Below are 24030 nucleotides of genomic sequence, written 5' to 3'. Positions count from 1 at the left end.
TGATAGACCCTGTCTCGAAAAGCAGAACAGAGAACCAATTGAGGAAGATGCCCCGACATCAACCTCTATGCTCCACACACCAGCATGGGCGAGAACACTCGAGTGTACTCATATGTGCTCACTTGCACATGCAGTTACACATACATGCACACAACACTACGGTACCTATATTTTCAATATAGTTGTGTCTCTCGTGTAATGGATGAGCTGTTAATTGAAGGAGCCATCTAAGCGAGAGGTGTGCCTAAGGAATTCCTAAACTTCTCTGAGGTTCTTTGTGGCGTGGGGAGAGGGTATGCTGCTAGGGTTCCCTGCAGCTGCAATCCTCTGAATCTGGTGTCAAGCAAATCCGCCATTTAGAGTTACCCCAAACTCAGACGCTTATTGTCCAGAGGGCTCTTGGGAACCCAGGCCAACTTCCCCTGCTTTCTGCTGGTATCTTGGTTGTTTTAAGTCAAGTGGGCATAGCGAAGAATGCCTGGCTCTAGTAATAGGGTAATTATATAAACCACAGAAAGAGAAAGCATCCCGGATTTAAAGGTTTTTACTGGTCGGAATCCATAAGATGTCAAAATTTCCACCTAGGCATGTAATAGATAAAAGCAAGAAACCATACTTTTGATTACTATGGAAAGCGGTTTTCGAAGAGCTGTTTAGAAAACGTAGGCTTTTCATTGCCGAAACCCTCTGGAACTTTTCCGTTTCCTCTTCCTCCCCGTCTCCGGGTCAGACTCACTGAAGTCCGATGGGGAAGATAACCCAGAGTTGGAGGGGGAACTCTTGTTCATGCTGGCGTCGTGCAAGCGGAGGTCCTTAGCGGAGAGCAGCTCTTGGCAGACGTTCCAGGACCAGGTGTAGGTCGAAAAGGTGTTGTAAAAGGACTCATTGTTGCTTTCGATCCCAACCAAATCCCCTCGAATCTTCTTCCAGAGGTTCAGCATTTCTTTCCGGTGGTCAAGGGCAATTCCTAAGTTATAACTCTCCGTGGCTTTCTTTACCTGCGGCGAGAGGGCAGATATTAACTCACCGTAGCTACCTTCACTCTCTTTGATGTACGAACTGTAATTATTGGTGGCTCTAGAGTTATACATGTGAAAATCAGTAAGACTACGTATGGGGTTGCGTGGGAGCTAGGAGTTGGTGGAAATCAAAATGTACCACTTGAAAGCTGGGTATGGAATGCGAATTGATCCATTTTTATCTCCCTGTACAAAGCTCAAGTCTAAGTGGATCAAAGACCTCCACATAAGACCAGAGACACTGAAATTAATAGAGGGGAAAGTGGGGAAAAGCATCGAAGATATGGGCACAGGGGAAAAAATTCCTAAACAGAACAGCAATGGCTTATGCTGTAAGATCGAGAATCGACAAATGGGACCTCATAAAATTGCAAAGCTTCTGTAAGGCAAAAGACACTGTCAATAAGACAAAAAAGGCCACCAACAGATTGGGAAAGGATTTTTACCAATCCTAAATCTGATAGGGGACTAATATTCAATATATACAAAGAGCTCAAGAAGCTGGAAATTCTTTTTTTTTATTATCCAAAGTAATTTTATTGCTAAAAATTCATTAAATTATTTTTGTGAAGTCTGGTGGCTTTATATAATTTGCACATTGTTTAACAACTTTCAGTACTAAAGTTCTCCTAGTTTCTTTCTTTTTTTAAATATTTTTTATTACATATTTTCCTCAATTACATTTCCAATGCTATCCCAAAAGTCTCCCATACCCTCCCCCCCACACTTCCCTACCCACCCATTCCCATTTTTTTTTTTTTTTTTTTGGCCCTGGCGTTCCCCTGTACTGGGGCATATAAAGTTTGCGTGTCCAATGGGCCTCTCTTTGCAGTGATGGCCGACTAGGCCATCTTTTGATACATATGCAGCTAGAGTCAAGAGCTCCGGGGTACTGGTTAGTTCATAATGTTGTTCCACCTGTAGGGCTGCAGATCCCTTTAGCTCCTTGGGTACTTTCTCTAGCTCCTCCATTGGGAGCCCTGTGATCCATCCAATAGCTGACTGTGGGCATCCACTTCTGTGTTTGCTAGGCCCTGGCATAGTCTCACAAGAGACAGCTATATCTGGGTCCTTTCAGCAAATTCTTGCTAGTGTATGCAATGGTGTCAGCGTTTGGAAGCTGATTATGGGATGGATCCCTGGATATGGCAGTCTCTAGATGGTCCATCCTTTCGTCACAGCTCCGAACTTTGTCTCTGTAACTCCTTCCATGGGTGTTTTGTTCCCAATTCTAAGGAGGGGCATGGTGTCCACACTTCAGTCTTCATTCTTCTTGAGTTTCATGTGTTTAGCAAATTGTATCTTATATCTTGGGTATCCTAAGTTTTGGGCTAATATCCACTTATCAGTGAGTACATATTGTGTGAGTTCCTTTGTGATTGTGTTACCTCACTCAGGATGATGCCCTCCAGGTCCATCCATTTGGCTAGGAATTTCATAAGTTCATTCTTTTTAATAGAAGCTGGAAATTCAAATAACCCCATTAAAATGGGGGTTCAGAGTTAATCAAAGAATGCTCAATTGAGGAATACAGAATGGCTCAACATCTTTTTTTTTTTTTTTATGTTCAACATCCTTAATCATCAGGGAAATGCAAATTAAAACAACCTTGAGATTCCACCTCACACCAGTCAGAATGGCTAAGATCAAAAATTCAGGTGACAGCAGATGCTGTCGAGGATGTGGAGAAAGAGGAACACTCCTCCATTGTTGCTGGGATTGCAAGCTTGTGCAACCACTCTGGAAGTCAGTCTGGAGTTTCCTCAGAAAATTGGACATAGTACTACCGGAAGATCCAGCAATACCTCTCCTATCTTAGAAGAGGTATTACCCAGAAGTAGTTCCAACTGGTAATAAGAACACATGTTCCACTATGTTCATAGCAGCCTTATTTATAATAGCCAGAAGCTGGAAAGAACCCAGATGTCCCTCAACAGAAGAATGGATACAGAAAATGTGGTACATTTACACAATGGAGTACTACTCAGCTATTAAAACCAATGGATTTATGAAATTCTTGGACAAATGGGTGTATCTGGAGGATATCATCCTTAGTGAGGTAACCCAATCACAAAAGAAGTCATTAGATATGCACTCACTGATAAGTGGATATTAGCCCAGAAACATAGAACACCCGAGATACAATTTGCAAAACACAAGAAAATCAAGAAGAGGGTGGATACTTCATTCCTCCTTAGAATAGGGAACAAAATACCCATGAAAGGAGTTACAGAGACAAAGTTTGGAGCTAAGACGAAAGGATGGACTATCCAGAGACTACCCCACCCGGGGATCCATCCCATAATCAGCCACCAAACCCAGACAATATTGCGTATGCCAGAAAGATTTTGCTTAAGGGACCCTGTTATAGCTGTCTCATATGAGGCTATGCCAGTGCCTGGCAAATACAGAAGTGGATGCTCACAGTCATCTATAAGATGGAACACAGGGCCCCCAATGGAGAAGCTAGAGAAAGCACCCAAGGAGCTGAAGGGGTCTGCAACCCTATAGGTGGAGCAACAATATGAACTAACCAGTACCCCCAGAGCTCGTGTCTCTAGCTGCATATGTAGCAGAGTATGGCCTAGTTGGCCATCACTGGGAAGAGAGGCCCCTTGGTATTGCAAACTTTATATGTCCCAATACAGGGGAATGCCAGGGCCAAGAAGCAGGAGTGGGTGGGTAGGGGAGCAGGGCGGGGGGAGGGTATGGGGAGGGTATAGGGAACTTTCGAGATAGCATTTGAAATGCATATAAAGAAAATAATAAAAAATATTCAAAATGGTAAAAAAAAAAAAAAAAGAAAGCTGGGTATGGTGGTACACACCTTTAATCTTGGAACTTGGGAGGCAGAGGCAGGTGAGTCCCTGAGTTCAAGGTCAGCCTAGTTTACATAGTGAATTCCAGAACAGCCAGAGCTACAAAGTGAGGCCTCAAACTAACTAACTAAATAAATGTGTGTTAACTTTTAGACAAGGTCTCACTCTGTAACTCTGGCTGGTTTAGAACTTGTGGAGCTCTTCCTGCTTCTGCTTCCTGGGTGCTGAGATAAAACACTCATAAACCTACTAATACATATGGACTAAGACAGGAAGCCGTATGGGGCTAAGTTAGGATATAAAGGTACCTGACACAGCCTAAGGCAGGGAGAGTTACCTGGGAGGAGATGCTGAGCTGAACAAATCCTTAAGGATTTTAAAGCTGAGGTTCACAAGGGGTGGTGGGAAGGAGTCCCAGGAAGAAGAGGCCAGAAAAGCAAGTACTTAAAGAAAAGAAAAATTCTGGACATGGCGGGAGCCTCTTGATGTTGCCCGAATGTGGGGGTTAAAGTGAGGGAAAGAGAAGTGATGTTAGAGTAACTGAGTTAGCAGGTTTGGCGAGGTGGAGGAGAGCATCACAAAAAGCATGCCCTGGGAGCTGGGTTCTGGGTGGCGAGAGATACATCCTTCAGCCCTGTAGAGTAGAAAACTCTGCCGGTTACTAGAACTGGAAGTCTCAGTAACCCAGGCTGCTCTCCAACGCGCAATCCTCCTCCTTCTGTCTCTGGGGTACTGCTTGGGAGGAAGTGTCTTACTGCATCCATTCTTTCCTAGCTCCCAGAATTGGGGATTAAACCAAGGGGCCTTTTCCATGCTAGGCCAGAGTGCTACCACTGAGCTGTATCTTCAGCTCAAGCCTTTATCTTTAAGCAGGACAATGGCATGTTTACATCTCCACGTTAGATCATTAGCTGAGCGGTAGGCAAATGGCTGGAGGGGAAAAGCTGCAGAATCGAGGGCCACCGGACTAGAGGCTGGTGACCTGGTAAGTCTCGTGGAAGGGCTCAACTCAGGCAGAGAAACGGGGAGAGAGTGTAGGGAACAGACCTGGGAAGCATCCCGGAGTGAGTTGGATTAGCTTTGGTGACTGAGTAAACAGTGATACCCACTGAGATGGATACAGCATCCTCAGGGTAGAGCCAGATTGAGGGAGATGAGAGTGAGCACGCGATGGGCTGAGCTCCGTATGTCATGAGAGTGAGCATCTAGGGGGAAATGTTTATCAGGTGGTGAGTGACAGAGGGCCAGTGTATAGGGAAGAGGTCCAGGCTGGGGTAAATCAGTTATCCACATGTAGGTGGCCACTGCTAAACAAATGTTGAAATCACCCATGAGTTCGCCCTAGCTTGCTTCACCTGACACAGAGATCCCTGCTGCTCTTCTACGGCTGACTTCTAGGGAGACTGGTGCTGGTCCTGGAGGTCTCTGGCCAGTGGCAGCCTCCATTGACTTGGATGCTTAATGTGCTAACGAGACGAGTCACTGCCCAATGATGCTTTGTGTTCTTTCCTCCCGCACACCCCAGCGCATTGCTACAATCCACGCCCCCTCCACGACTCTGTCCACGCCCCCTCCACGACTCTGTCCACGCCCCCTCCACGACTCTGTCCACGCCCCCTCCACGACTCTGTCCACGCCCCCTCCACGACTCTGTCCACGCCCCCTCCACGACTCAGTGGTCACAGAGAAGGAGCTGCGCATTTCCCTCTGTGATGTCTCCTGATCTCATTACTCATGGTTACCCAGTTATGAGCGAGTGTGCGCGCTCGTGCTATGAGGAGACCGACAGGGTGGGTAGAAAGCTGGGGGGCAGAAGCATCGGAAGCCCGATGATTGCTGCCCAAGTAAAACAGAAGGATTCTTAGGAATATCACAGCTGAGGCTGACCTCAGCTGCTCACACTCTGTGCACACAGATCTTGGAGAGGCTCCACAATGCAGTTTTAACCCCGACTCTGCGCTCCCTGGCTACTTTTGGAACCATAACTACTTAATAACCCTGTGTTATTAAGAATGCACTGACTCCATACTACCTCCCTTCAGCATGTGATGAAGCTAATCACCATGCTCTAATGCTGCCACTTCCTTATGTTTTTACACAGGGCACCTTCGGTCCCTGCAGCTCTGGGTCTTGCCCCCTCCTCCTTGAATCTCTCAGGTAATACTCTCTCCCAGGAGTTCTGGGCAGGCTACAGCTCATCTTGTCTCACTATAGAGTGGATAGCTTTGCTTGTTTTTGGAGGCAGAGTCTTCTCAGTAGAGAATACTTTTGACAGTGCAGCCTGGGCAAGGTGTTTGACGGCGGCCATCACTCACATGCTGTTTGATAGCAGCCGCATCAGTCACAGTCCAATGTTGCTTTTTCTTGAACAGGTGGTCAATGGCTAAGATGTCATCTGAATAGCCTGAGGCAGACTTGAGAGGTTTCACATTCATGGCCTTTATGCGCATAAGAAAATTAGTATCTTTTAGTTTGAATTACATAACAAAGGCATAATTATGCACGTGTGTAAAATGTCATAGTGAAACCCATTACTTTGTATGGCCACTTTAGATATTAGTTATAAAAAAGGAATACTAAACCGGGCGTAGTGGCGCACGCCTTTGATCCCAGCACTCAGGAGGCAGAGGCAGGTGGATTTCTGAGTTCGAGGCCAGCCTGGTCTACAAAGTGAGTTCCAGGACAGCCAGAGCTACACAGACAAACCCTGTCTCGAAAAACCAAAAACCAACCAACCAAACAAAAACAAAACAAAATAAAAACCAAAAAAAAAAAAAGGAATACTAGTGGAATGGTATCAGAAGGAAGTTGAGCATAATGGTGCATGCTTGTAATACCAGCTCGTGGGACTCTGCAGCAAGAAAAGGGATGTGAGTTCCAGGCCAGCCCCGGGCCACAGTGTGACACTGTTTCTCAAACACAAAACCAGAATTTGTTGGCGAGAGGATTTGTAGATGACTCGTCAGTTATGCTGGAGCAGCTAGCATGGCATATGTGCAAACAGGCATTTAGTAAACCCACTGAAATAATAACAATGATGAAGTCTGCTTATAAAACAGACACATGGCATTGTTCATGTGTGGAGGGCAGAAGGAGGGCAGAGAGGAGCCAGCTCCATCTCAACCCCGAGCTGCTGCAAAAATCTAGAGGAAGGTGCCCGTCCCAGAAGCTGCTACTTCCAGACTTCCTACAGGAAACAGCATTTGCATTTCCTGTTGCTGGGCTGTTGAGCAATGATAAAGGAAGATGGGGGATGTATACTGCTCGCTCTTTTTGGACATCCTTACTTCCTAATCTACTTGGCATTCGTTCACTGTGAACACTCCAAGTGGCTGCTGGGAAGCCGGACTTCAGACTGCCAGTGGCTGGTCTGGTCTCTCTAAAGCTGTCTAGTATGGATTCTCTTCATTCTTCTCCTCATTTTGTGATTTCCCCATCCTTTAAACCATCATTTTCCTCTGATTTACATTGCCAAAAGTCTCCCCTGTCTTCTTTATAGGGTTTTCTGTGGGATGTTTTTATTGATTGATATTGTGTGCATGCCTGTGTGTCTGTGTGTCTGCATGGCCCTCATGTAGAGGCCAGAGGAATGATGTTTAGTTCTCTCCTTTTTTTTTTTTTTTGAGACAGGGTTTCTCTATAGCCCTGGCTGTCATAAACTTGCTCTGTAGACCAGGCTGGCCTCAAATGTACAGAAATCAGACTTCCATTACCTCCCAAGTACTGGGATTAGAGGCATGCTCTGCCACTACCTGGAAAGTTGTCTTTGGACTTGTTTGTTTTTTGAGACGGCGTCTTATTGTATAGCCTGGTTGGTCTGGAACCTAGCTTAGGTTGGCCTTGAACTCACGGCAGTTCTCCTGCCTTGCTCTCTTACTGCTGCGATTACAGGCATGAAGTGCCATCGCTGGACACCAGGCTCTGATTCCATGTAAATTTCATTCCTGGTTCTCACACTGGGAGGCGTACAACAAACTTGGGGGCAAGGACAGAACTTCTCAGAATATCTGGAAGCATGAGCATACCTGGACATACTGAGACTTAATAATTCCTGATAGTAAAGTGTGTACAGGAAAGTAGATTAGAGGCAACAGAGTGTGATGCAGGGAGAGAAGATAAAGCTGAGATCACAGGCAAGGTTCTAGTGGGAGATAGGAGGGTCCCTCCGTCAGCACATTCTCCACTGACGTGGGCCTTCCACCCCATGGTGCTGGCCAGCCTGGCGCTGGCTGACAGAGTGAAAACTGCATCTTCTGCCTGGTGGGTTGAAGGGGGAGCAACACAAGTGGATCTGAAAACTTTTAGGATTTTGTTCTCTGTTTCTGTTTTTGCCTTTTAAAGACAGGATGTCACTCTGTAGCTCAAACAGACCTGAAACCCACCAAGTAGCCCAGACTCACTTTGAACTCTACCCTCTTTCTGCTTCAGTGTCCTCAGTGTTAGAATTGCAGGAGTGAACCCCCATGTTTGGTTACCTGTTGTTCTCAGAGTCCTCGCCCCAATCCCAAATGTAGGCTTTTATTTTGTAAATCAAACTATTTTGTTGAAATTGTTATACCTAAGGTCAAAGTCCTTGTTGGCTACAGAGCAAGTTTGAGGCCAGCCTGGGCTATGTGAGACCTTGTCTCTAAAACTCCCTATCCAAACCCAAGCAAACCCCTCAAAGCAACAACTACAATCCCCCCAAGACACCGCCCAATGTTTGTGATGAAAACGTGCTTTTAGTCTCATTGAGTTGGGTTTTTCCAAGTGGAAGTATTTAAATTAGCTATTACAACAGGGTAAATCTCACCTGTGTTTTCCAATCTCTTTTATTGAAAAAATAGTCCTCAAAGAAAGTCAGAGGCTCCTTTCTCCTTAGCATCTCTATTTTTTGTGTGTCTTTAAATGGTTTTCCCATCACCGTCCCATCCACATCAGGAAACAACGGAAACACAGGTATTTTTGAGTATGGGCTATCTGTACGGAGATTACACCCTAAAAAAAAGATAAAAACAAAAATGACATTATAAATAATGTTAAAATGACAAAGAGTGACGAGCATGCAGAGCCTAACGTTCTCTCATCTGTTCTCCTTGCCGCCTGGCTCCTCTGCCCCGGGCTAACGCTCCCAGTCCACAGCCACCCACAGGTTTCACCCATGTCTGAGGGCTCAGTCAGTGGGCTCAGCTTCAAGATGTATGTATGCGAAAGAGAGCAGTTACTTAGCTCTGCTCATGACCTCTGGTGTTTCCTTCTGATGTCAGTCTAACTGTGGAGGGGGAATTTGGCTCTTACGTTTGAGGGCTTCGAGAAACTTATACAAATCCCTTTCTTTCATTATGGAGATCCTAGCAGAGTTGGCAAAGGCAGCAGTGCTCGAGCGAGGGGGAGAGCAGATCTCTGACTTTAGGCCCCTTCTCCCATACGAACTCCACATTATTTCTGAGTGGCTCTCCTGGAACCTTTTTCGGAAATAGCTTAAAAAGAGAATACAAGGGATTCAGAAATGGATATAGAGAACTCTTAGGACACAAAGAAGAAAATTAAACTGCAAGTTCATAGATGTTGATTAAGTTTATCCTAAATCCATTTAAAAAGTTGTATTAGCATATGTTGATCATATATAATAATAATAGTTTTCATTCTGACAACTTCATACATTAGATGTGTTTTTATTATACTCACCCCATTACCCTCTCCTATTCTCTCTGGCTCCCCAGAGCCCCTTTGCCCTCCCTCTTTATCCCTCTTCTATCATGCCTTCCCTCTTCTGTGTTTTCATTCCCTCCCTCTTTCCCTTCTTCCCCACCTTCTTTTGTATTCTCTCTCCTCACCCCTCCCCCTCATTCTAACCTTCTCCCCCTCTCTTTATTTCAGGCTTGAGAACTCAATGTGTATTGTTAGGGTTGCTTACCTGGGTTCTGGTGTGGGATTATTTCCAAGAGTGTGGGTTTTTCCTAGTGGCTCTATACCACTGAAGAAAATGCCCTAGACTGTAGTATTTGTGTTGGGTTTGAAAATGCATTTTTTTTTTCCTTTTTGAGACAGGGTATCACTTTGTAGCTTAGGCTGTCCTTGAACCCATAGTGTCCCTTCTGCATCAAACTCCAGAGCATTGGCATCACAGCATGAGCTACTATGCTTGCCTAGAAAGTTATGTTCATTTGTGTCCTTCCAAGGTTTTGTTTGCTCTGAGATCAAATGCTGGCCTTTGTGCGTGTTAGGGAAGCATTCTCCCACTCAGCTACACAGCCAGACTTATGGCCTCTTTTTAATGTTTGTTTTGGAAAGCTTATGACCAGTTTTTCCAGTGTAGGGACTGAACTCAGGGCCTTGTGAATGCCGGCCAGTCAAGCACTCTAGATGCTCAGCCCCAGCCCCAGCCCCAGCTGCTGTTTCCTCTTGTTAAACTAATTTACATTTATTAATTTATTTTAATTAATGTGTGTGTATGCACGAATGTATGCACATTTGCACTAGTACACTGTGTATGTAGATCATAGGACAATTTGCAAGAGTTAACTCCTTCTATCATGTGGGTCCCAGGAATTGAAGACAGTTGTCAGGCTTGGTGGCATGCATTCCTTCAATGGTTCTCTCAGAAAGCCTTTCATTCTCTTTAGCTTCTGAATGACAGCTTTTCTCGGGATAGAATTTCTGGTTGGTGAGTATTCTCTTTCAACAAATCATTCCATTCTCTCTTGGCTTGTAAAATTTCTGGAGAGAAATCTGTTGCTACTGTAATAGGAATTTCTTAATATATAACTTGATTTTTTTAAAACTTGATTTTAAAAAGTTTTTTGTACATTTATATCTATCTATCTATCTATCTATCTATCTATCCATCCATCCATCCATTTATTTTTAAGATAGGATCTCACTGTGTAGCTCTGGCTATCCTGGAACTTGCTATATAGACCAGGCTGTTCTTGAACTCTCAGAGATCCACCTGCCTTTGTCTTCTGACTCTGGGCTAAAAGCATTCACCACCATGTCTAGTATCTTGTATTTTGATGGTTTGACCCCAGTATACCTTGGAGAAGATTATTTTTCCCCACTAAATCTAGTAAGGATCTTAACAGTTTCCTGTATCTTGGGCCGTTGTTTCCCAGGGTATGGAAATTCCTCAGCAGGTAAAGAACAACCTCGTAAGATAAGCATATAAATAATAACAATCCAATTTCAACAAACCCAGCAACATTAGCTAAGGTGTCCTGTGCACTTAGTAGGAGTGAGAGGCAGTGTAGGAGGATGAGAGTGTGGACCGCTGTGCTAACAGCACCACTCAACTCTTGGGCAAGTGTTTGATTTGCTTTCCAGATATTCTGTTTGTAAAATGCAGGTTTCAGCATGCAGTCTGTCAGTGAGGACTATATTAGATAATATGCATATGCTCTATTTCATTTGTCTCCACAGTATGAGAATAATACTCATTATCTGTGTTCTTCTGCTTCGTTCCCACAATTGCCCCTTTAGGCAGGTCTCCTTACTGCTCCCACTTTGTAGGTGAGGAAACGGAGAAGTAAAGGAAGGGCTAGCCTGTGCACCAGCAGCTCTGTCTTGGGATAGGGATGGCTAAAGTATTTCTGGATGTCCTATGCTCACAATGGAGCCTCAGGAGAGTGTGACTTTGGTCTTACGGTTTCAGAACCGGGTGAGAGTGTTGTGGCACGCAGCCTTCTGTTTTGGGTTGAGCTCTGTGCCTAGGATGTTGATGATGTGGCCCCAGTAAGTGCGTGCCTCTGGGAATGTTCTCTCACCTGCTCCATTGCACTTACCTTACTAGCTCTATTATATCCTTTCTGTGCAGGGACGAGGTTTCTACAAATTTTGATAGGATTTCAAACAACAAGATTCCTGGGTTGTTAGCTAAATCTAAGCATATTTTCTTTTCTGGAACTATAAAGGAAACAGAAGAGAGAGATTTCAAAATATCTTCTGAGCAATTATTAAAAATTTACTGAGAATTTATAACATCATTACAAAATTATAAAATTTATAATTATATAATCTTATATATTAAACCAGGGACTAGAAATATATCAAAACATTAAAAATCTGTTCTATTTGGTAGAAAGGTCATTTTGTTTTTTTGTTTTTTTTTAGGTTTTTTTTTTGAGACAGGGTTTCACTGTGTAGCCCTGGCTGTCCTGGAACTCACTTTGTAGACCAGGCTGGCCTCGAACTCAGAAATCCGCCTGCCTCTGCCTCCCAAGTGCTAGGATTAAAGGCGTGCGCCACCACGCCCGGCTAGAAAGATCATTTTGATTATGAAGTAGACAAAATAATCATAGTTCAATGACTAAGTAAATACAGCAGTACTTTTTACAACTGCATGTACAGTGTGTTAAAGATAATTGTCTTGTTCTATGAAGGGGGCTTAATAAATATGTCTACTTTGCAGGGAAACTCTCATTGTCAGGAGCTATCATACGACAAGCTAATAACTAGCAGCTGATCTTCCTGAAATTAGTCTGCCTTGGATTTAAAAAAAAAAAAGCCACTACAGACTTGCTCTAATAGGCAAGGCTCATGAATAATATCATTTTAGGAAATATTTCTGCTACTAATATGCTTTTCCTGTTATTAAATATATAACAATCACTAGGTATTAGCCTACCCTTTTGAATAGATCTCTGCAGAACTACAAAGACATACTATCTTGTAGTGATGCTATATAGACAAATAGATGACTTCTCAATTCTTTATGATGATCCTATAAGAATTCCTAAAATCATATCAGTATTTACTAAGCTCTTTTATAGTGGGACTGCTATTAGGTCCTTTTTAATAGTTAAACTGCAATGAGAACTCTAACCCTGCCAGTCTCTGTTACCAGTTAATTGCTTCTACTACTCAGAGCACATTCCAAAAGGTTGTAACACCATTAACCAAGGGACATAAAAAGCAAACTACTACTTATTATAGGTGCTAGGATAGAAGGTTAAAATGTTGACTGAGTTTATCTATATAAAACTTCACTAATAACTTAGTTATGTTTTTTAACTCTCCATGAGCCTATGGAGCTATGAAAGGTGATGATATGATTAACCAGATAATTATTCCTAATAGATATGCATGTAAACATTCTCTGTTGTAAACGTATTCGATTTTTTATTTTAATTTATGTGTAAACTTGTAATGAACTTCTTACCATGTGATCATGTATTTTGAAAGATGTGTGTTGAGGACAAAGAGAAGAGGTCTGTTGTAGGGCATTGGGCTATGCACTACAGGCTGGTGTCCAGTTGAGCTGAAGTCTGAACCTCGGTGGTGATAATTCACCTAAATGACATGGTAGGCGTTCCCTCATGCTCCTGGAACTTTGGCTCCTGCCTAAGTTACTGCCCCCCACAGCCCCCACAAAAGAAGCATGGCTAGAAGTCATGTAGGCAATGGCCCAAGCTTCTGACCTTCAGGCTAAACTCCTCCCCAGTTACCTAGCAACAGTGAAGACCATAAAAAGGACTGTTCAGTACCACCTCACTCTCTTAGCTCTCTTACTCTCTTACCTCTCACTTCTCTCACCCCTCTCTCCTCTTTCCTTTCTCTTTGTCTTCCTTTCCTCCTCTCTCCCTCCTCCTCTCTTTCTCTCTAGCCTTTCCTCTCTCTCTTTCTCTCTTCTACTTTCTCTTTCTCCCCCTGCCTTTCTACAATAAAGCTCTAAAACCATAGAATGTCTCTGCTCATCAAGGCCGACTGTGCTTGGAGGATGGGTCAGGCTTTCTCCCAATGAGCTGTTTCTAATCTCCCATTAGAAGCCTTCCTGTGCTCCAGTCAAGATCTGCTGCACTCACTCTTGTCAGTGTTGGGAACCTCTTCCCTCATCCCTCTCTCCCATAACCCTGGTGGCTTTAGCAAAGTAGCCCCAGGGCTCCCCAGGTAGGGCTGCCCCTTGGCCACCCCCTGAAGAGTGGGTCAGAGGCTTGAATGCCTACCCAGGGATGAGTGGAAAGTATATAGCAGCTCTCCCACACCTGAGACCAGACCAGAAAATAGGTAAAACTCTGGTGGGGTATGGATCTTTCCCCTTCTCCCTTGTCTCCAGGGCCCCCCTTTTTAGTTCCCAACAGTCTGTCTCTGTCTCTCTCTCACTCATTCTCCTGTCCTCATTTTTCTTAGCATTATTATCCTTATTCCCCTTCTTTTAGCACTCCTTGTCCTTGTCATTCCACTTTCCCCCTTTATCTTAGAGAGCTTTCATAGGAAACTTTTTATGACTTAGAAATAAACACTAAATTCACTTTTCAAAGGGTCCCTTTTTCTTCCTGAGGCTTGAACTAGCAGTCTGAAAGTTAGAGCCTCACAATTCCTGCAGAGATAGAACAAAGGCTACATTTCTTTCTTTTTTTTTTTTTTTAAGATTTATTTATTTATTTACTTACTATATGTAAGTACACTGTAGCTGTCTTCAGACGCACCAGAAGAGGGCGTCAGATCTCATTACGGGTGGTTGTGAGCCACCATGTGGTTGCTGGGATTTGAACTTTGGACCTTTGGAAGAGCAGTCGGGTGCTCTTACCCACTGAGCCATCTCACCAGCCCAAAGGCTACATTTCTTAATCCCCCTTCCACCTTGCTGTTAGGCTTACAGGTGTTAATAGCCTAAGCTAGCAGCTTTTATCCCTCAGATTTAGCAGGAAAGGTTTTAGGACTTTTTAGAAGTTATCATCAGCATTCAGTATAGTTAGAGAGCTAGAACTGCCAGAGACCACCGCCACCCCAGAGTCCTACTCTGTGTTTTCTTTCACCCGCTCCAGGCTGGGAGGCTCCCCTCAATTACAGTGTTTGCTAGCATCATTTTTTTTTTAATTTTTTTTCTTTGTCATAGGGAAATTCTGCAGCTTAAGAGTAGGTATGTTTTCAAAACTACACATGGGGTTTGGGATCTAGAATCCTAGAGAATATGATATGAATAGTGGTTAGATTTTTGCAAGGCAGCCTGTTAAGTTCAGAAACAGCATAAGAGATTGATGACAGATTCAGAATGCATAGCATTGAGCCACGAAGGTGAGAATGTGTTCTCTAACCTCCCAGCCTCTTCATGGCTTCAGCAGTGCGTGAAAATAGTACATTCTCTATGTGCTAGAAAAATTTATTCTCCCTTCCTTCCTTCCTTCCTTCCTTCCTTCCTTCCTTCCTTCCTTCCTTCCTTCCTTCCTTTCTTCCTTTCTTCCTTCCTCCCTTTTCTTCCTTCCTCCCTTTTCTTTCTTTCTTTCTTTCTTTCTTTCTTTCTTTCTTTCTTTCTTTCTTTCTTTCTTTCTTTCTCTCTCTCTCTCTCTCTCTCTCTCTCTCTCTTTCTTTCTTTCTCTCTCTCTTTCTTTCTTTCTTTCGTTCATTCGTTTGTTTGTAAAAGGAATGCTTTTGGAAGTACTACATGTGTGTGGCTAAGAACTAAAAACACTATGAAAGGAAGACAAAGGGCTGTAGAGATGGCTCAGTGGTGAAGAGCATGATTACTGTTCCAGAGGACCTGGGTTCAATTCCCAGCACCCACGTATACTAACAACCATTTTCAATTCTAGTTCTAGGAGATCTGACACAGACATGTAAGGCAAGGTACCCATACACAAAAAATAAACTTAAAAATATTAAAGAATAAAGGAAAGCTAAGGTTTTCTGCATCTGTTGCTTTTTTTTTTTCTCATTGGAGACAGAGCAGTGTCCCTGCCGGAGGGCAGGGGCTGCTTGACTTATTTAACCTGCAATTCTGATACTCTCGGTTTGTCTGACCTATGCAAGGAAAAAAAAGCACATTCTGGGCTCTACATTCTTAATTTGTTTGACTGCAGGGCTAAGGAATAGTGTTTTCTGTGCAGTGGGAAGGGCTATCCAACCTTTCTAAGTGACATCATTTATGTTCTAAGTGACATCATCTATGTTCTAAGTGACATCATCTATGGTTTAAGTGACATCATCTATGTTCTAAGTGACATCTATCTTCTAAGTGACATTTACTCACCCACAGCCTTGAGGAAGAGTTTCTTATCTGTCAACACATTTATAAAATCTGAGAAGTTGATCTTACCGTCCCCTGCAACAGGAATACAAACTCAGAACAAGAATGTCTCTAAACTTTATACATTATATTAAATATATAACTTAGATATAGAGAAGGGAGGGAGGGAGGGAGGGCAAAAGCTTGTTATGTATAGCTTAGATGTGCTGCAAACTTGTCATCCTTCTGCCTCTGGTTTGTTGAGATTCCATGTGCCTGCTACCATGCTGAGCTAGGATGCATTTTAACTATTTAACATATACTAAGTATAAAAGCTGAAGTACCTTGAGCCACCTAACACTTAAAATCAGCATACTTGGGAGATGGAAATATGCTTAGGTAAACCTTGGTTTCCTTTCTGTTCTCCTTAAAGAGATTATTTTTGTAGTGCCTCCTGATGTAGCCATGCTGGTCTTAAACTTATAATCCTCTTATTTATTTCAGTCTTCATGACTTGTTCTTACTAGAATCAAAGTATTCTCCTATAGGAAACAGAAGCAATGCTAAGGTATAAGGTATAAGGCAGAGGCAGAGGCAGAGGCAGAGGCAGAGGCAGAGGCAGAGGCAGAGGCAGAGGCAGAGGCAGAGGCAGAGGCAGAGGCAGAGGCAGATCTCTTAGTTTGAGGCCAGCCTGACCTACAATGCAAGCCCCAGGGCAGCCAGAGCTACACAGAGAAACCAACTCTCCCTCCCTCCCCAAAAACACATTTAGTATTGCTTGAGTTATGTGTGTATGTGCTATGAAAGAATAAAAAAACTGGGCAGAGTTAATGGAAATGTTATAATTTTAATTAAACAAGTGATAACTTTTAATTATCTGGTGACCTCAATTCACTAGTAGTTGGGTGATGAGGGGCAAGAGAAAATAAAATGCTGAAAATATTTCCCATACTACATATTAGTTTGGACTTAAGGTGCATGTCATGACACTTAAAAAGTAGAGTCAAGTACCCACCATTCAAGGCTAACCTCAGCTACACAACAAGTTAGAGGCCAGCCTCAGATGTATTAAGACCTTGCTTTTAAAAAACCAAACCAAATACTACTAATAAAAAGCTCCCAAGACAGGAAAACAAATTCCATGATCCATATGCTTTAAAATACTAACAAAACTTCTCTGGCATCTGGGCTTGGGATAGAAGGGAGATGCATATTGCTACTGTACTAGTGGAAGCAGTGAGGGTTTTCTTGGTGTTCTGCTCTCTGTGCAGCAGGTGATGCCCTTTTATCTCTCAGTTACTTGAAGGCATCCTCTAAAATGAGCATCATAACAAATACTTTAATTTGGTATTGAGAAGAGACTCTCACTCTTGGTTTCCACCCAGAAAATGTCTCAAGAAATTATTTATTTTCTTACTCATACATGTACCCCACTGATATCCTTAAAGAGAAACACACACAAATACAGTAGTTCCCTCATCCATGGGCGAGGGGGTATAGAAGTTACATTCCAAGACCTCCAAGCCTTAAAACCGTAGCTAGAACTGAGTGTGCTGGCTCATGCCTACAGTGCTAGCTTTTGGCAGGATGATAGGCTGTGAGTTAAATGTTGAATTCCTGGACAGCCTGAGCCACAGGATGAGAACCTGTGCTGGTAAACAGACACGTTAGAACAACCCCCAAACCAATCAAAACCAAACCAAAAACATGTTCCACACCCTAGATAGTACTGATCCTGAATCTACTGTGTCTTTTCATATTTACATATGTGTGATAAACTTTATCTGATAAATTAGGCACGATGAAAGACTAGCAGCAGCTGTAACAACATAACAATTATAGCAATATACGTGTGTGTATGTGTGTGTGTGTGTGTGTGTGTGTGTGTGTGTGTGTGTGTGTATACAGAGATCTGCCTGCCTCTGCCTCCTGAGCACTGGGATTAAAAGTGTGTACCACCATATCTAGCTTCAACAATAGAACTTGAAAACCTTTTTTTTTCTTTCACTTGAAAGAGTTTAGACAAATACTAATATTTTTGGATTACAGCTGACCCGGTGAATTGAAACCATGAAAGGTAAAACGCAGATCAGGGGAGATATCCTTTCTTTTGTTTGGAGCTATATTTTGGTAAATAAGGGAGAGCTATTTCTTGTACGTATAGGATAGATAATAAACTAGATATTCATAAAAATATTATTATCATAGATATTATTTTATGAGAAAACAAGAATAAGTGAAAATACTCACTGTCGAGATCAGCACATTTTAATTCATTGTAGATATCGTACGTGTTTAGATTCATTCCCAGTTTTGCTATGGTGCTTATCAATCCGTGTGAATCAATACAGCCAGTTCTATCCTTGGTGAAGAAGTTGTAAGCATTACGGAAGGCTGAGGAAATGGAATTAGGTTAGTTAGGACAGTCATTTAGGAAGAAACACAGTCAGGCATGGTAGCTTCTGTTTATAATAACAGTACTTGGAAGCTGTGGTGGGAAGATTATCTTGGAATTTGGGGCTTACTTAGGCTAAAAAGTAATGTCTAGGTTGGCCTGGGCTATGGAGTAAGACTGTCTCAAAAAGTGGGGTGGGGAAGGAGAGGGAGAAATATATATGCTAACAGGACTAGGAGAGGTCACATAACCAATTGAAGAATATGTTCTGGAAAAAAAAACACGGAGAGAAAATGAATAATAGATTTTATTTTTTTTTTTTAGAAAGGACAGATATGGTCTTTTCTTGGGATCTGAACTAGAGTAAAGTAGAAATGATAGAATCCAGCAGAACAAGTAGCAATTGGTAGAAAAACCAAATACAGAGCCAGGCATGGTGGCACATTCTTGTAATACAAACACTGGAGGGTAGAGGCAGGTAGATTCGGTGTTCAGGGTCAGCCTTGATTACATAGTGAGTTTGAGAAAAGACTAGGTTACATCAGATTCTGTGTATCAAGAAAACAAAGCAAAATAAAAAAATTATCTATTTCCTCCCTTTATTGCCACTACTTGGTCATTTGTCTCCACTCTGTGTGAAGTATTAAATTATCCTTAATTTTCATTCTATTTACAATACTGGGGATTGAATCTAGGGCCTCGTATATGCTAGGCAACTGCTCTACCACTGACCTATATTCCTAGCTTCATTATTTATTTATATCAGGGTGATGGTTTGAATATGCTTGGCCCATGGCAAGTGCTACTATTAGTATGTCTGGCTTCATTGGAAGAAGTGTGTCACCGTGCAGGTAGGCTTTGAGGGCCCCTAGTGCTCAAGCTCCACCCAGTATGGAAGAACCAGTCGTCTCCTGGCTGCCCGCAGATCAAGAAGCAGAACTCTCAGCCCTTTCTCCAGCACCATGTCTGCCTGCACTCTGCCATGTTTCCTGCCATGATGATAATGGACTGAACCTCTGAAAATAAAAGCCAGCCCCAATTAAATGTTTGCCTTCATAAGAGTTGCCTTGGTCATGGTGTCTTTTCACAGTAATAAAACCCTAACTAAGACAATCAGTATAGACTCATAGATGTTTATTTTACAGTGGAGTAAGCACACCATGCTATGTCTACTTTTGTTTTTTGAACTATTCAAAAAAGTGGAGGATAGGGGATGGAGAGACGGCTCAGTGAATAAAGATCACATTCTGTGCAAGCTAAAGACCTGAGTTTGGATCCTTAGCACCCACATAAAAGCTGTGTGTGGCCATCTACAATGTAACTCTTATGTTTAGTGAGGAGCCGAGGCAGGAGGATTGCTGCTGTTTGCTAGAGAGCCACTGGAAAATGAGTCCATGTTCAATGACAGACTCAGTCTCAAAGGAGCCTGGCAAAGGAGGCTAGAGCAGGGCATTTTCCTCTGATAGGTGTAACCCCCTCCCCCATGCATTCACACACAAAGTGTGTGGCTTCGACCCTGAGAGATAGACACACAGGGGGAAGTCTTTGGAAATTCCATTCAGCTTTGTGCAGGGAAGTAGGAAGCAAAGTCATTTGGGAGCAAAGAAAGGCGATGCTGGAGACTTTGAGGTATTCATAAATCAAGCAGAATGAACAAATCAACTCCTCGCAGGGAGGTTGTAAGAATACTGGAGTTACCACATTTTCTAGTGATTATATTTGATACTTAGATATCTGCATCCTACAGGGGCTATTCCTCATGGAACTGGTTAGCTCCAAATAATTGTAAGTAACTAGGTTATGTGTATACTGGGAGACAGAGAGAGAGAGAATATGAATATGCATGTATATCTGTATGTGTGTGTGTATGTGGGTGTATGTGTGTATGTATGTATGTATATATGTGTATGTGTGGGTATGTGTGGATATGTGGGTGTGTGTGTATGTATGTATATGTGTAAGGGTATGTGTGTGTGGGTATGTGTGGGTATGTGTGGGTATGTGTGGGTATGTGTATGTGTGTGTATGTGTGTGTGTGTGTGTGTGTGTATGAGTGTGTGTGTGTGTCTGTATGTGTGTATGTATTTGACATGGCATATAGAGTTTAGAGACAAACTTGCAGGAGTTAATTTTCTTCTTCCACTATGTAGGATTTGGAGACAGAGTTCAGGTCATCACCAGGCAAAGATGCGTTTGTTGACTCTTCTCTCCTCTTCCTCCTCCTCCTCCTCCTTGTCTTCCTCCTCCATTTTTGAATGTGTATTTGTGGGTATGCTCACTTCCACGCGTGGAGGCCAGGCATCCTGCTCTAGTACATTCCACTGTATCCTTTGAGACAGTTCTTTCATTGAATCTGGAGCAAGCCCAGCATCTAGCAAGCTCCACCTCGTTCCCTCACCCCTGCACTGGGGTGACAGGCATGCGCAGCTTTTTATGTGGGTGCCAGGATCTGAATTCAGGGCCTCATGCATAGCAAGTGCTCTTGCCTCCCCAGCCATCCTTTTAGGTTTTCTGGTAAATAATGCTTTTCCTTTCTTTTGGATAGGATTCTGTTCTTTCTCCCTGGAACACTCTTCTGCATTGCCCTGCACCCCCATTTGCTTTCTTTTGACTCCCTTTTTTGCCTCACAAGACCAAATCAGGACACTCTGTTATGGTCCTATAGCAACCAGGTCTGGATACTCTGTAATGGTCCTAGAGCTTCTATAATTCTCTCATATCTTGTGCCATTTATAATTTAATTTAAATGACTGAATAATTTTGTAGCTTAACTATGTATTTTCCTTGTAGATTTCCTTCCAGAACAGGAACATGTCTAATGTTCTTATGCCTCGAACACGGTTGGCTTAAATGGATATTTGCTATCTGGACCAGTGACCTAGAGAGAATGTACCAGATTTCATCATTATTTCTTTCCTGTCACTAAGAAATCCTGGCATTTTATTTCTATTTTATTATATTTTTGTCTTTTGAGAACAAAACTGACTTGGCTTGTCAAACATTTTGAAGACCAGGCTGTCCTCCAACTTGTGGAGATCCTCTTGCCTCTGCCTCCCTAACGTTGAGATTACAGACACCTGTTCTCACCCTGGTGCGTCCTGGGACCTTGTGTTTATACTGTTCAATTAGCTGATCAATATGTGACCTTGGATTTGCTGTTTACCATTCTCACAGTTATCTGGATAAGAGTATTTAACCAACACTGTTTAATTTTATTGTTGCTGTTGTTCTTGAGATAGGGTTCCTTTGTGTAGCTTTGGCTGTCCTGAAACTCACTCTGTAGACTAGGTTGACCTTGAACTCAGAGATCTTCCTGCCTCTGCCTCCTGAGTGCTGGAATTAAAGGTGTGTGCCATCACTGCCTGGCTGACTTAAATTCTTGAGATGTCAATTTGAAAGTAATCCCTCTCCAATCTAGCAAAGAGTTGATTTTTAATTTTTAGATAGGTTCTTGATGTATAGGCCAGTCTGGCTTTGAACATCAGCTTCCTGAGTTATAGGCAAGTCTCATCATGCCTGGTTAAAAGCTTATTTCTGGGCTACAGAGATGGCCCAGCAGTTAAAAGCATTGGCTGCTCTTCCAGGGGACCCAGGTTCAATTCCCAGCACCCACATGGCAGCTCACACTTGGCTGTAACTCCAGTTCCAGGGAATCTGACATCCTCATATCAATGCACATAAAATTAAATACATTATTTTTTAAAAAATTTATCTCTCCCTCCTTAAATGGTAGGGTATTTCTTCTCCGAATGCATTGGAGAAAGATCAGTATGGAAGCCAGCTGGAAGCAATATCACATGCCTTCATTTCTAGCACTCATGAGGCCGAGACAGGACTGCTATGTGCTCTAGACTAGCCAGAGCTAGGCTATGAGTTCCAGGCCAGCCTTAGTTCTATTAATGAGACCTTGTCTCAAAAATAAACAAAACAGAAGCCCACAGATGTATGGGGGGCTGTTTCAGGATTTAGCATGTAGGGTGATTGGCATTACCTTCAAGTTGTGCAGGACTCAGCTTTGATTCTTTGTGCTTTAAATGGTCTGAGAAAGATCCTCGCAAATCTTTATCTCTAAGAAGAGACACAGAAAGAGACAGATTTAACACAGGTGTGAGACCTTCCAGCTTGGCTGACTACAACAGCGATAGGCATTGCAGTATGTATGCTCAGAGTCACAGTGCTTAAGCAGAGCCTGCAATCTGCTAACATCTGCCTGGCAGTCAGAGAAGATAAGGGAAACCACAACCTGCCCTATAGTTCTGGAAAGTTTGGAACTCTGAGAAATTTACACGTACTCATTAAAGTAAAATCTGGAAAAGAGGGAAAATATTAATACTTCTAGGATACTTTGTGTAAATTTTCAATAATTTATGAACTCACACACACACACACACAACTAGCTTTGCTTATATGCTGACAAGTGGAATTTAATTACTTTTAATTAAGTACAATTTAATAGCAAATTAATTTAAATAATCTAAATAGTTTTTGAAACAGGGTCCTATGTAGTCTAGGATGAGCTCAAAGCCTTTCTGTAGCCAAGGTTGTCTTTGAACTCCTGATCTCCTGATCTCCATTATCCCTGTATGTTGGGATTATAGGCACGTGTCACCATGCCTAGCTCTCATAAATTTATATGTCTTTAGTTTTGATACTAATGACAAAAGTTTAAAATATATGGAATCTTTTATTTTGTTTTTTAAATTAAAACACTTAAGATGATTTATTTTATAATTTTATGTATATGAGTGTCTTATCTGCATGAATGGACCATGTGCATGCCTGGTACCTAAGGAGGTCAGAAGGGACATCAGATCTCCTGAGTCCAGAGTAACAGAAGGTTGTGAGCCTCCATGTTGGTGCTGGGAATTGAACCCAGGTGCCTTTGGAAGAGCGGCAAGTGCTCATAACTGCTGAGCTCTCTCCAGCCCCAGTTTTTGTGGCTTTACAAGAAGTACCTAATAAAGCAAAGCTAGAAGGAATAATAAATATCGTGGTTGAACAATATAATCACTATGGTTTACTTCATTATTCGCTAGAATATTCGATTCAACTTATTTTCAGAGTAGCCTGGGAAGTGATGGGGGTCTTACGATGTCCTGGTCTCAACTTTTTGGCATGAAATTGTACCTGACTTTTCTTTTTCTCACTTTTTACTAACACAAATTCTTCTTTTTGTGTTAGTAATTTCTTCTTCTCTTTATCACCTAACTTGACCTTCTTCAGACTTCAGAAACAGGTTACTATGTAGTCGTTTCATTTCTGAATAGAAAATAGTTTATTTTTGCAGGAAGTAAAAGATGTAAGCAGAAAAAAAATGTAAGCAGACACACAAATATGATGTTCTCAAAACCCAAAGGAAGAAGAAGGCCAGGTAGGCAAAGATTTTTGTTAATTACAGCAACATAAAGCACCCGTGGAGCCATTTCAGACGTCTTCTTGGACTAAACCCTGGAGAAGGTCCGTTTTACGTTTCAGAGGATCATGGGGCTACCTATTTGAAACAATCCCAGTCCAGACTCTCATCTACTCTAGGGATCCCCATGGTTTGGCTACCATGAGGTTACTTTTCTCCTTCTTTCAAAATGTGAGAAATATATTGCTTAGGCAGTGGTAAAGCTGAGAGTGGTACACACACTCCAAGTGGTAAAGAGAGTGGGCAGCCAGGAGAGAGGTGCACGTTTTCCTTTTACTATGTGATAAGTAGATCGTGGGTTCTCACCCCCACCCATTAGTGCTTGCTACAGTTTGTTGGCAGCTGACTGAGAGAAGCATTGCTCCTGACAGGCAAATCTCCCGTGTGTATCATAGTGGGGTATGCAGGGCTGATTTTCTAGATTTCTTTTGGGAGGATGGGAAGGAGGATTCTGTTTTTCCTGC

General features: G+C 42.5%; 1 protein-coding gene across 7 annotated transcripts in view; it reads right to left on the bottom strand.

The window, feature by feature from the left end:
• Window positions 1–528: 528 nt before the first annotated feature.
• Window positions 529–24030, bottom strand: part of Efcab3 (EF-hand calcium binding domain 3) — a 108553-nt gene continuing 85051 nt past the window's right edge. For all 7 annotated transcript variants that reach the window (XM_017314765.1, XM_017314762.1, XM_017314763.1 and 4 more), the window contains 8 exons: window positions 22145–22221; window positions 18009–18152; window positions 15783–15854; window positions 11599–11719; window positions 9116–9297; window positions 8631–8815; window positions 6154–6276; window positions 529–998 (listed from right to left, as the gene is read on the bottom strand). In XM_017314765.1, the coding sequence (XP_017170254.1) occupies window positions 672–998; window positions 6154–6276; window positions 8631–8815; window positions 9116–9297; window positions 11599–11719; window positions 15783–15854; window positions 18009–18152; window positions 22145–22221 (1231 nt within the window). In that variant the 3' untranslated portion in view covers window positions 529–671. The remainder of the gene's footprint in view (window positions 999–6153; window positions 6277–8630; window positions 8816–9115; window positions 9298–11598; window positions 11720–15782; window positions 15855–18008; window positions 18153–22144; window positions 22222–24030) is intronic.

This window comes from Mus musculus, chromosome 11 (genome assembly GCF_000001635.26).
Source record: "Mus musculus strain C57BL/6J chromosome 11, GRCm38.p6 C57BL/6J".
Taxonomy (NCBI): domain Eukaryota; kingdom Metazoa; phylum Chordata; class Mammalia; order Rodentia; family Muridae; genus Mus; species Mus musculus.
Note: the sequence above shows the minus strand (reverse complement) of the source record. Positions and strands in the feature narration are given on the sequence as shown.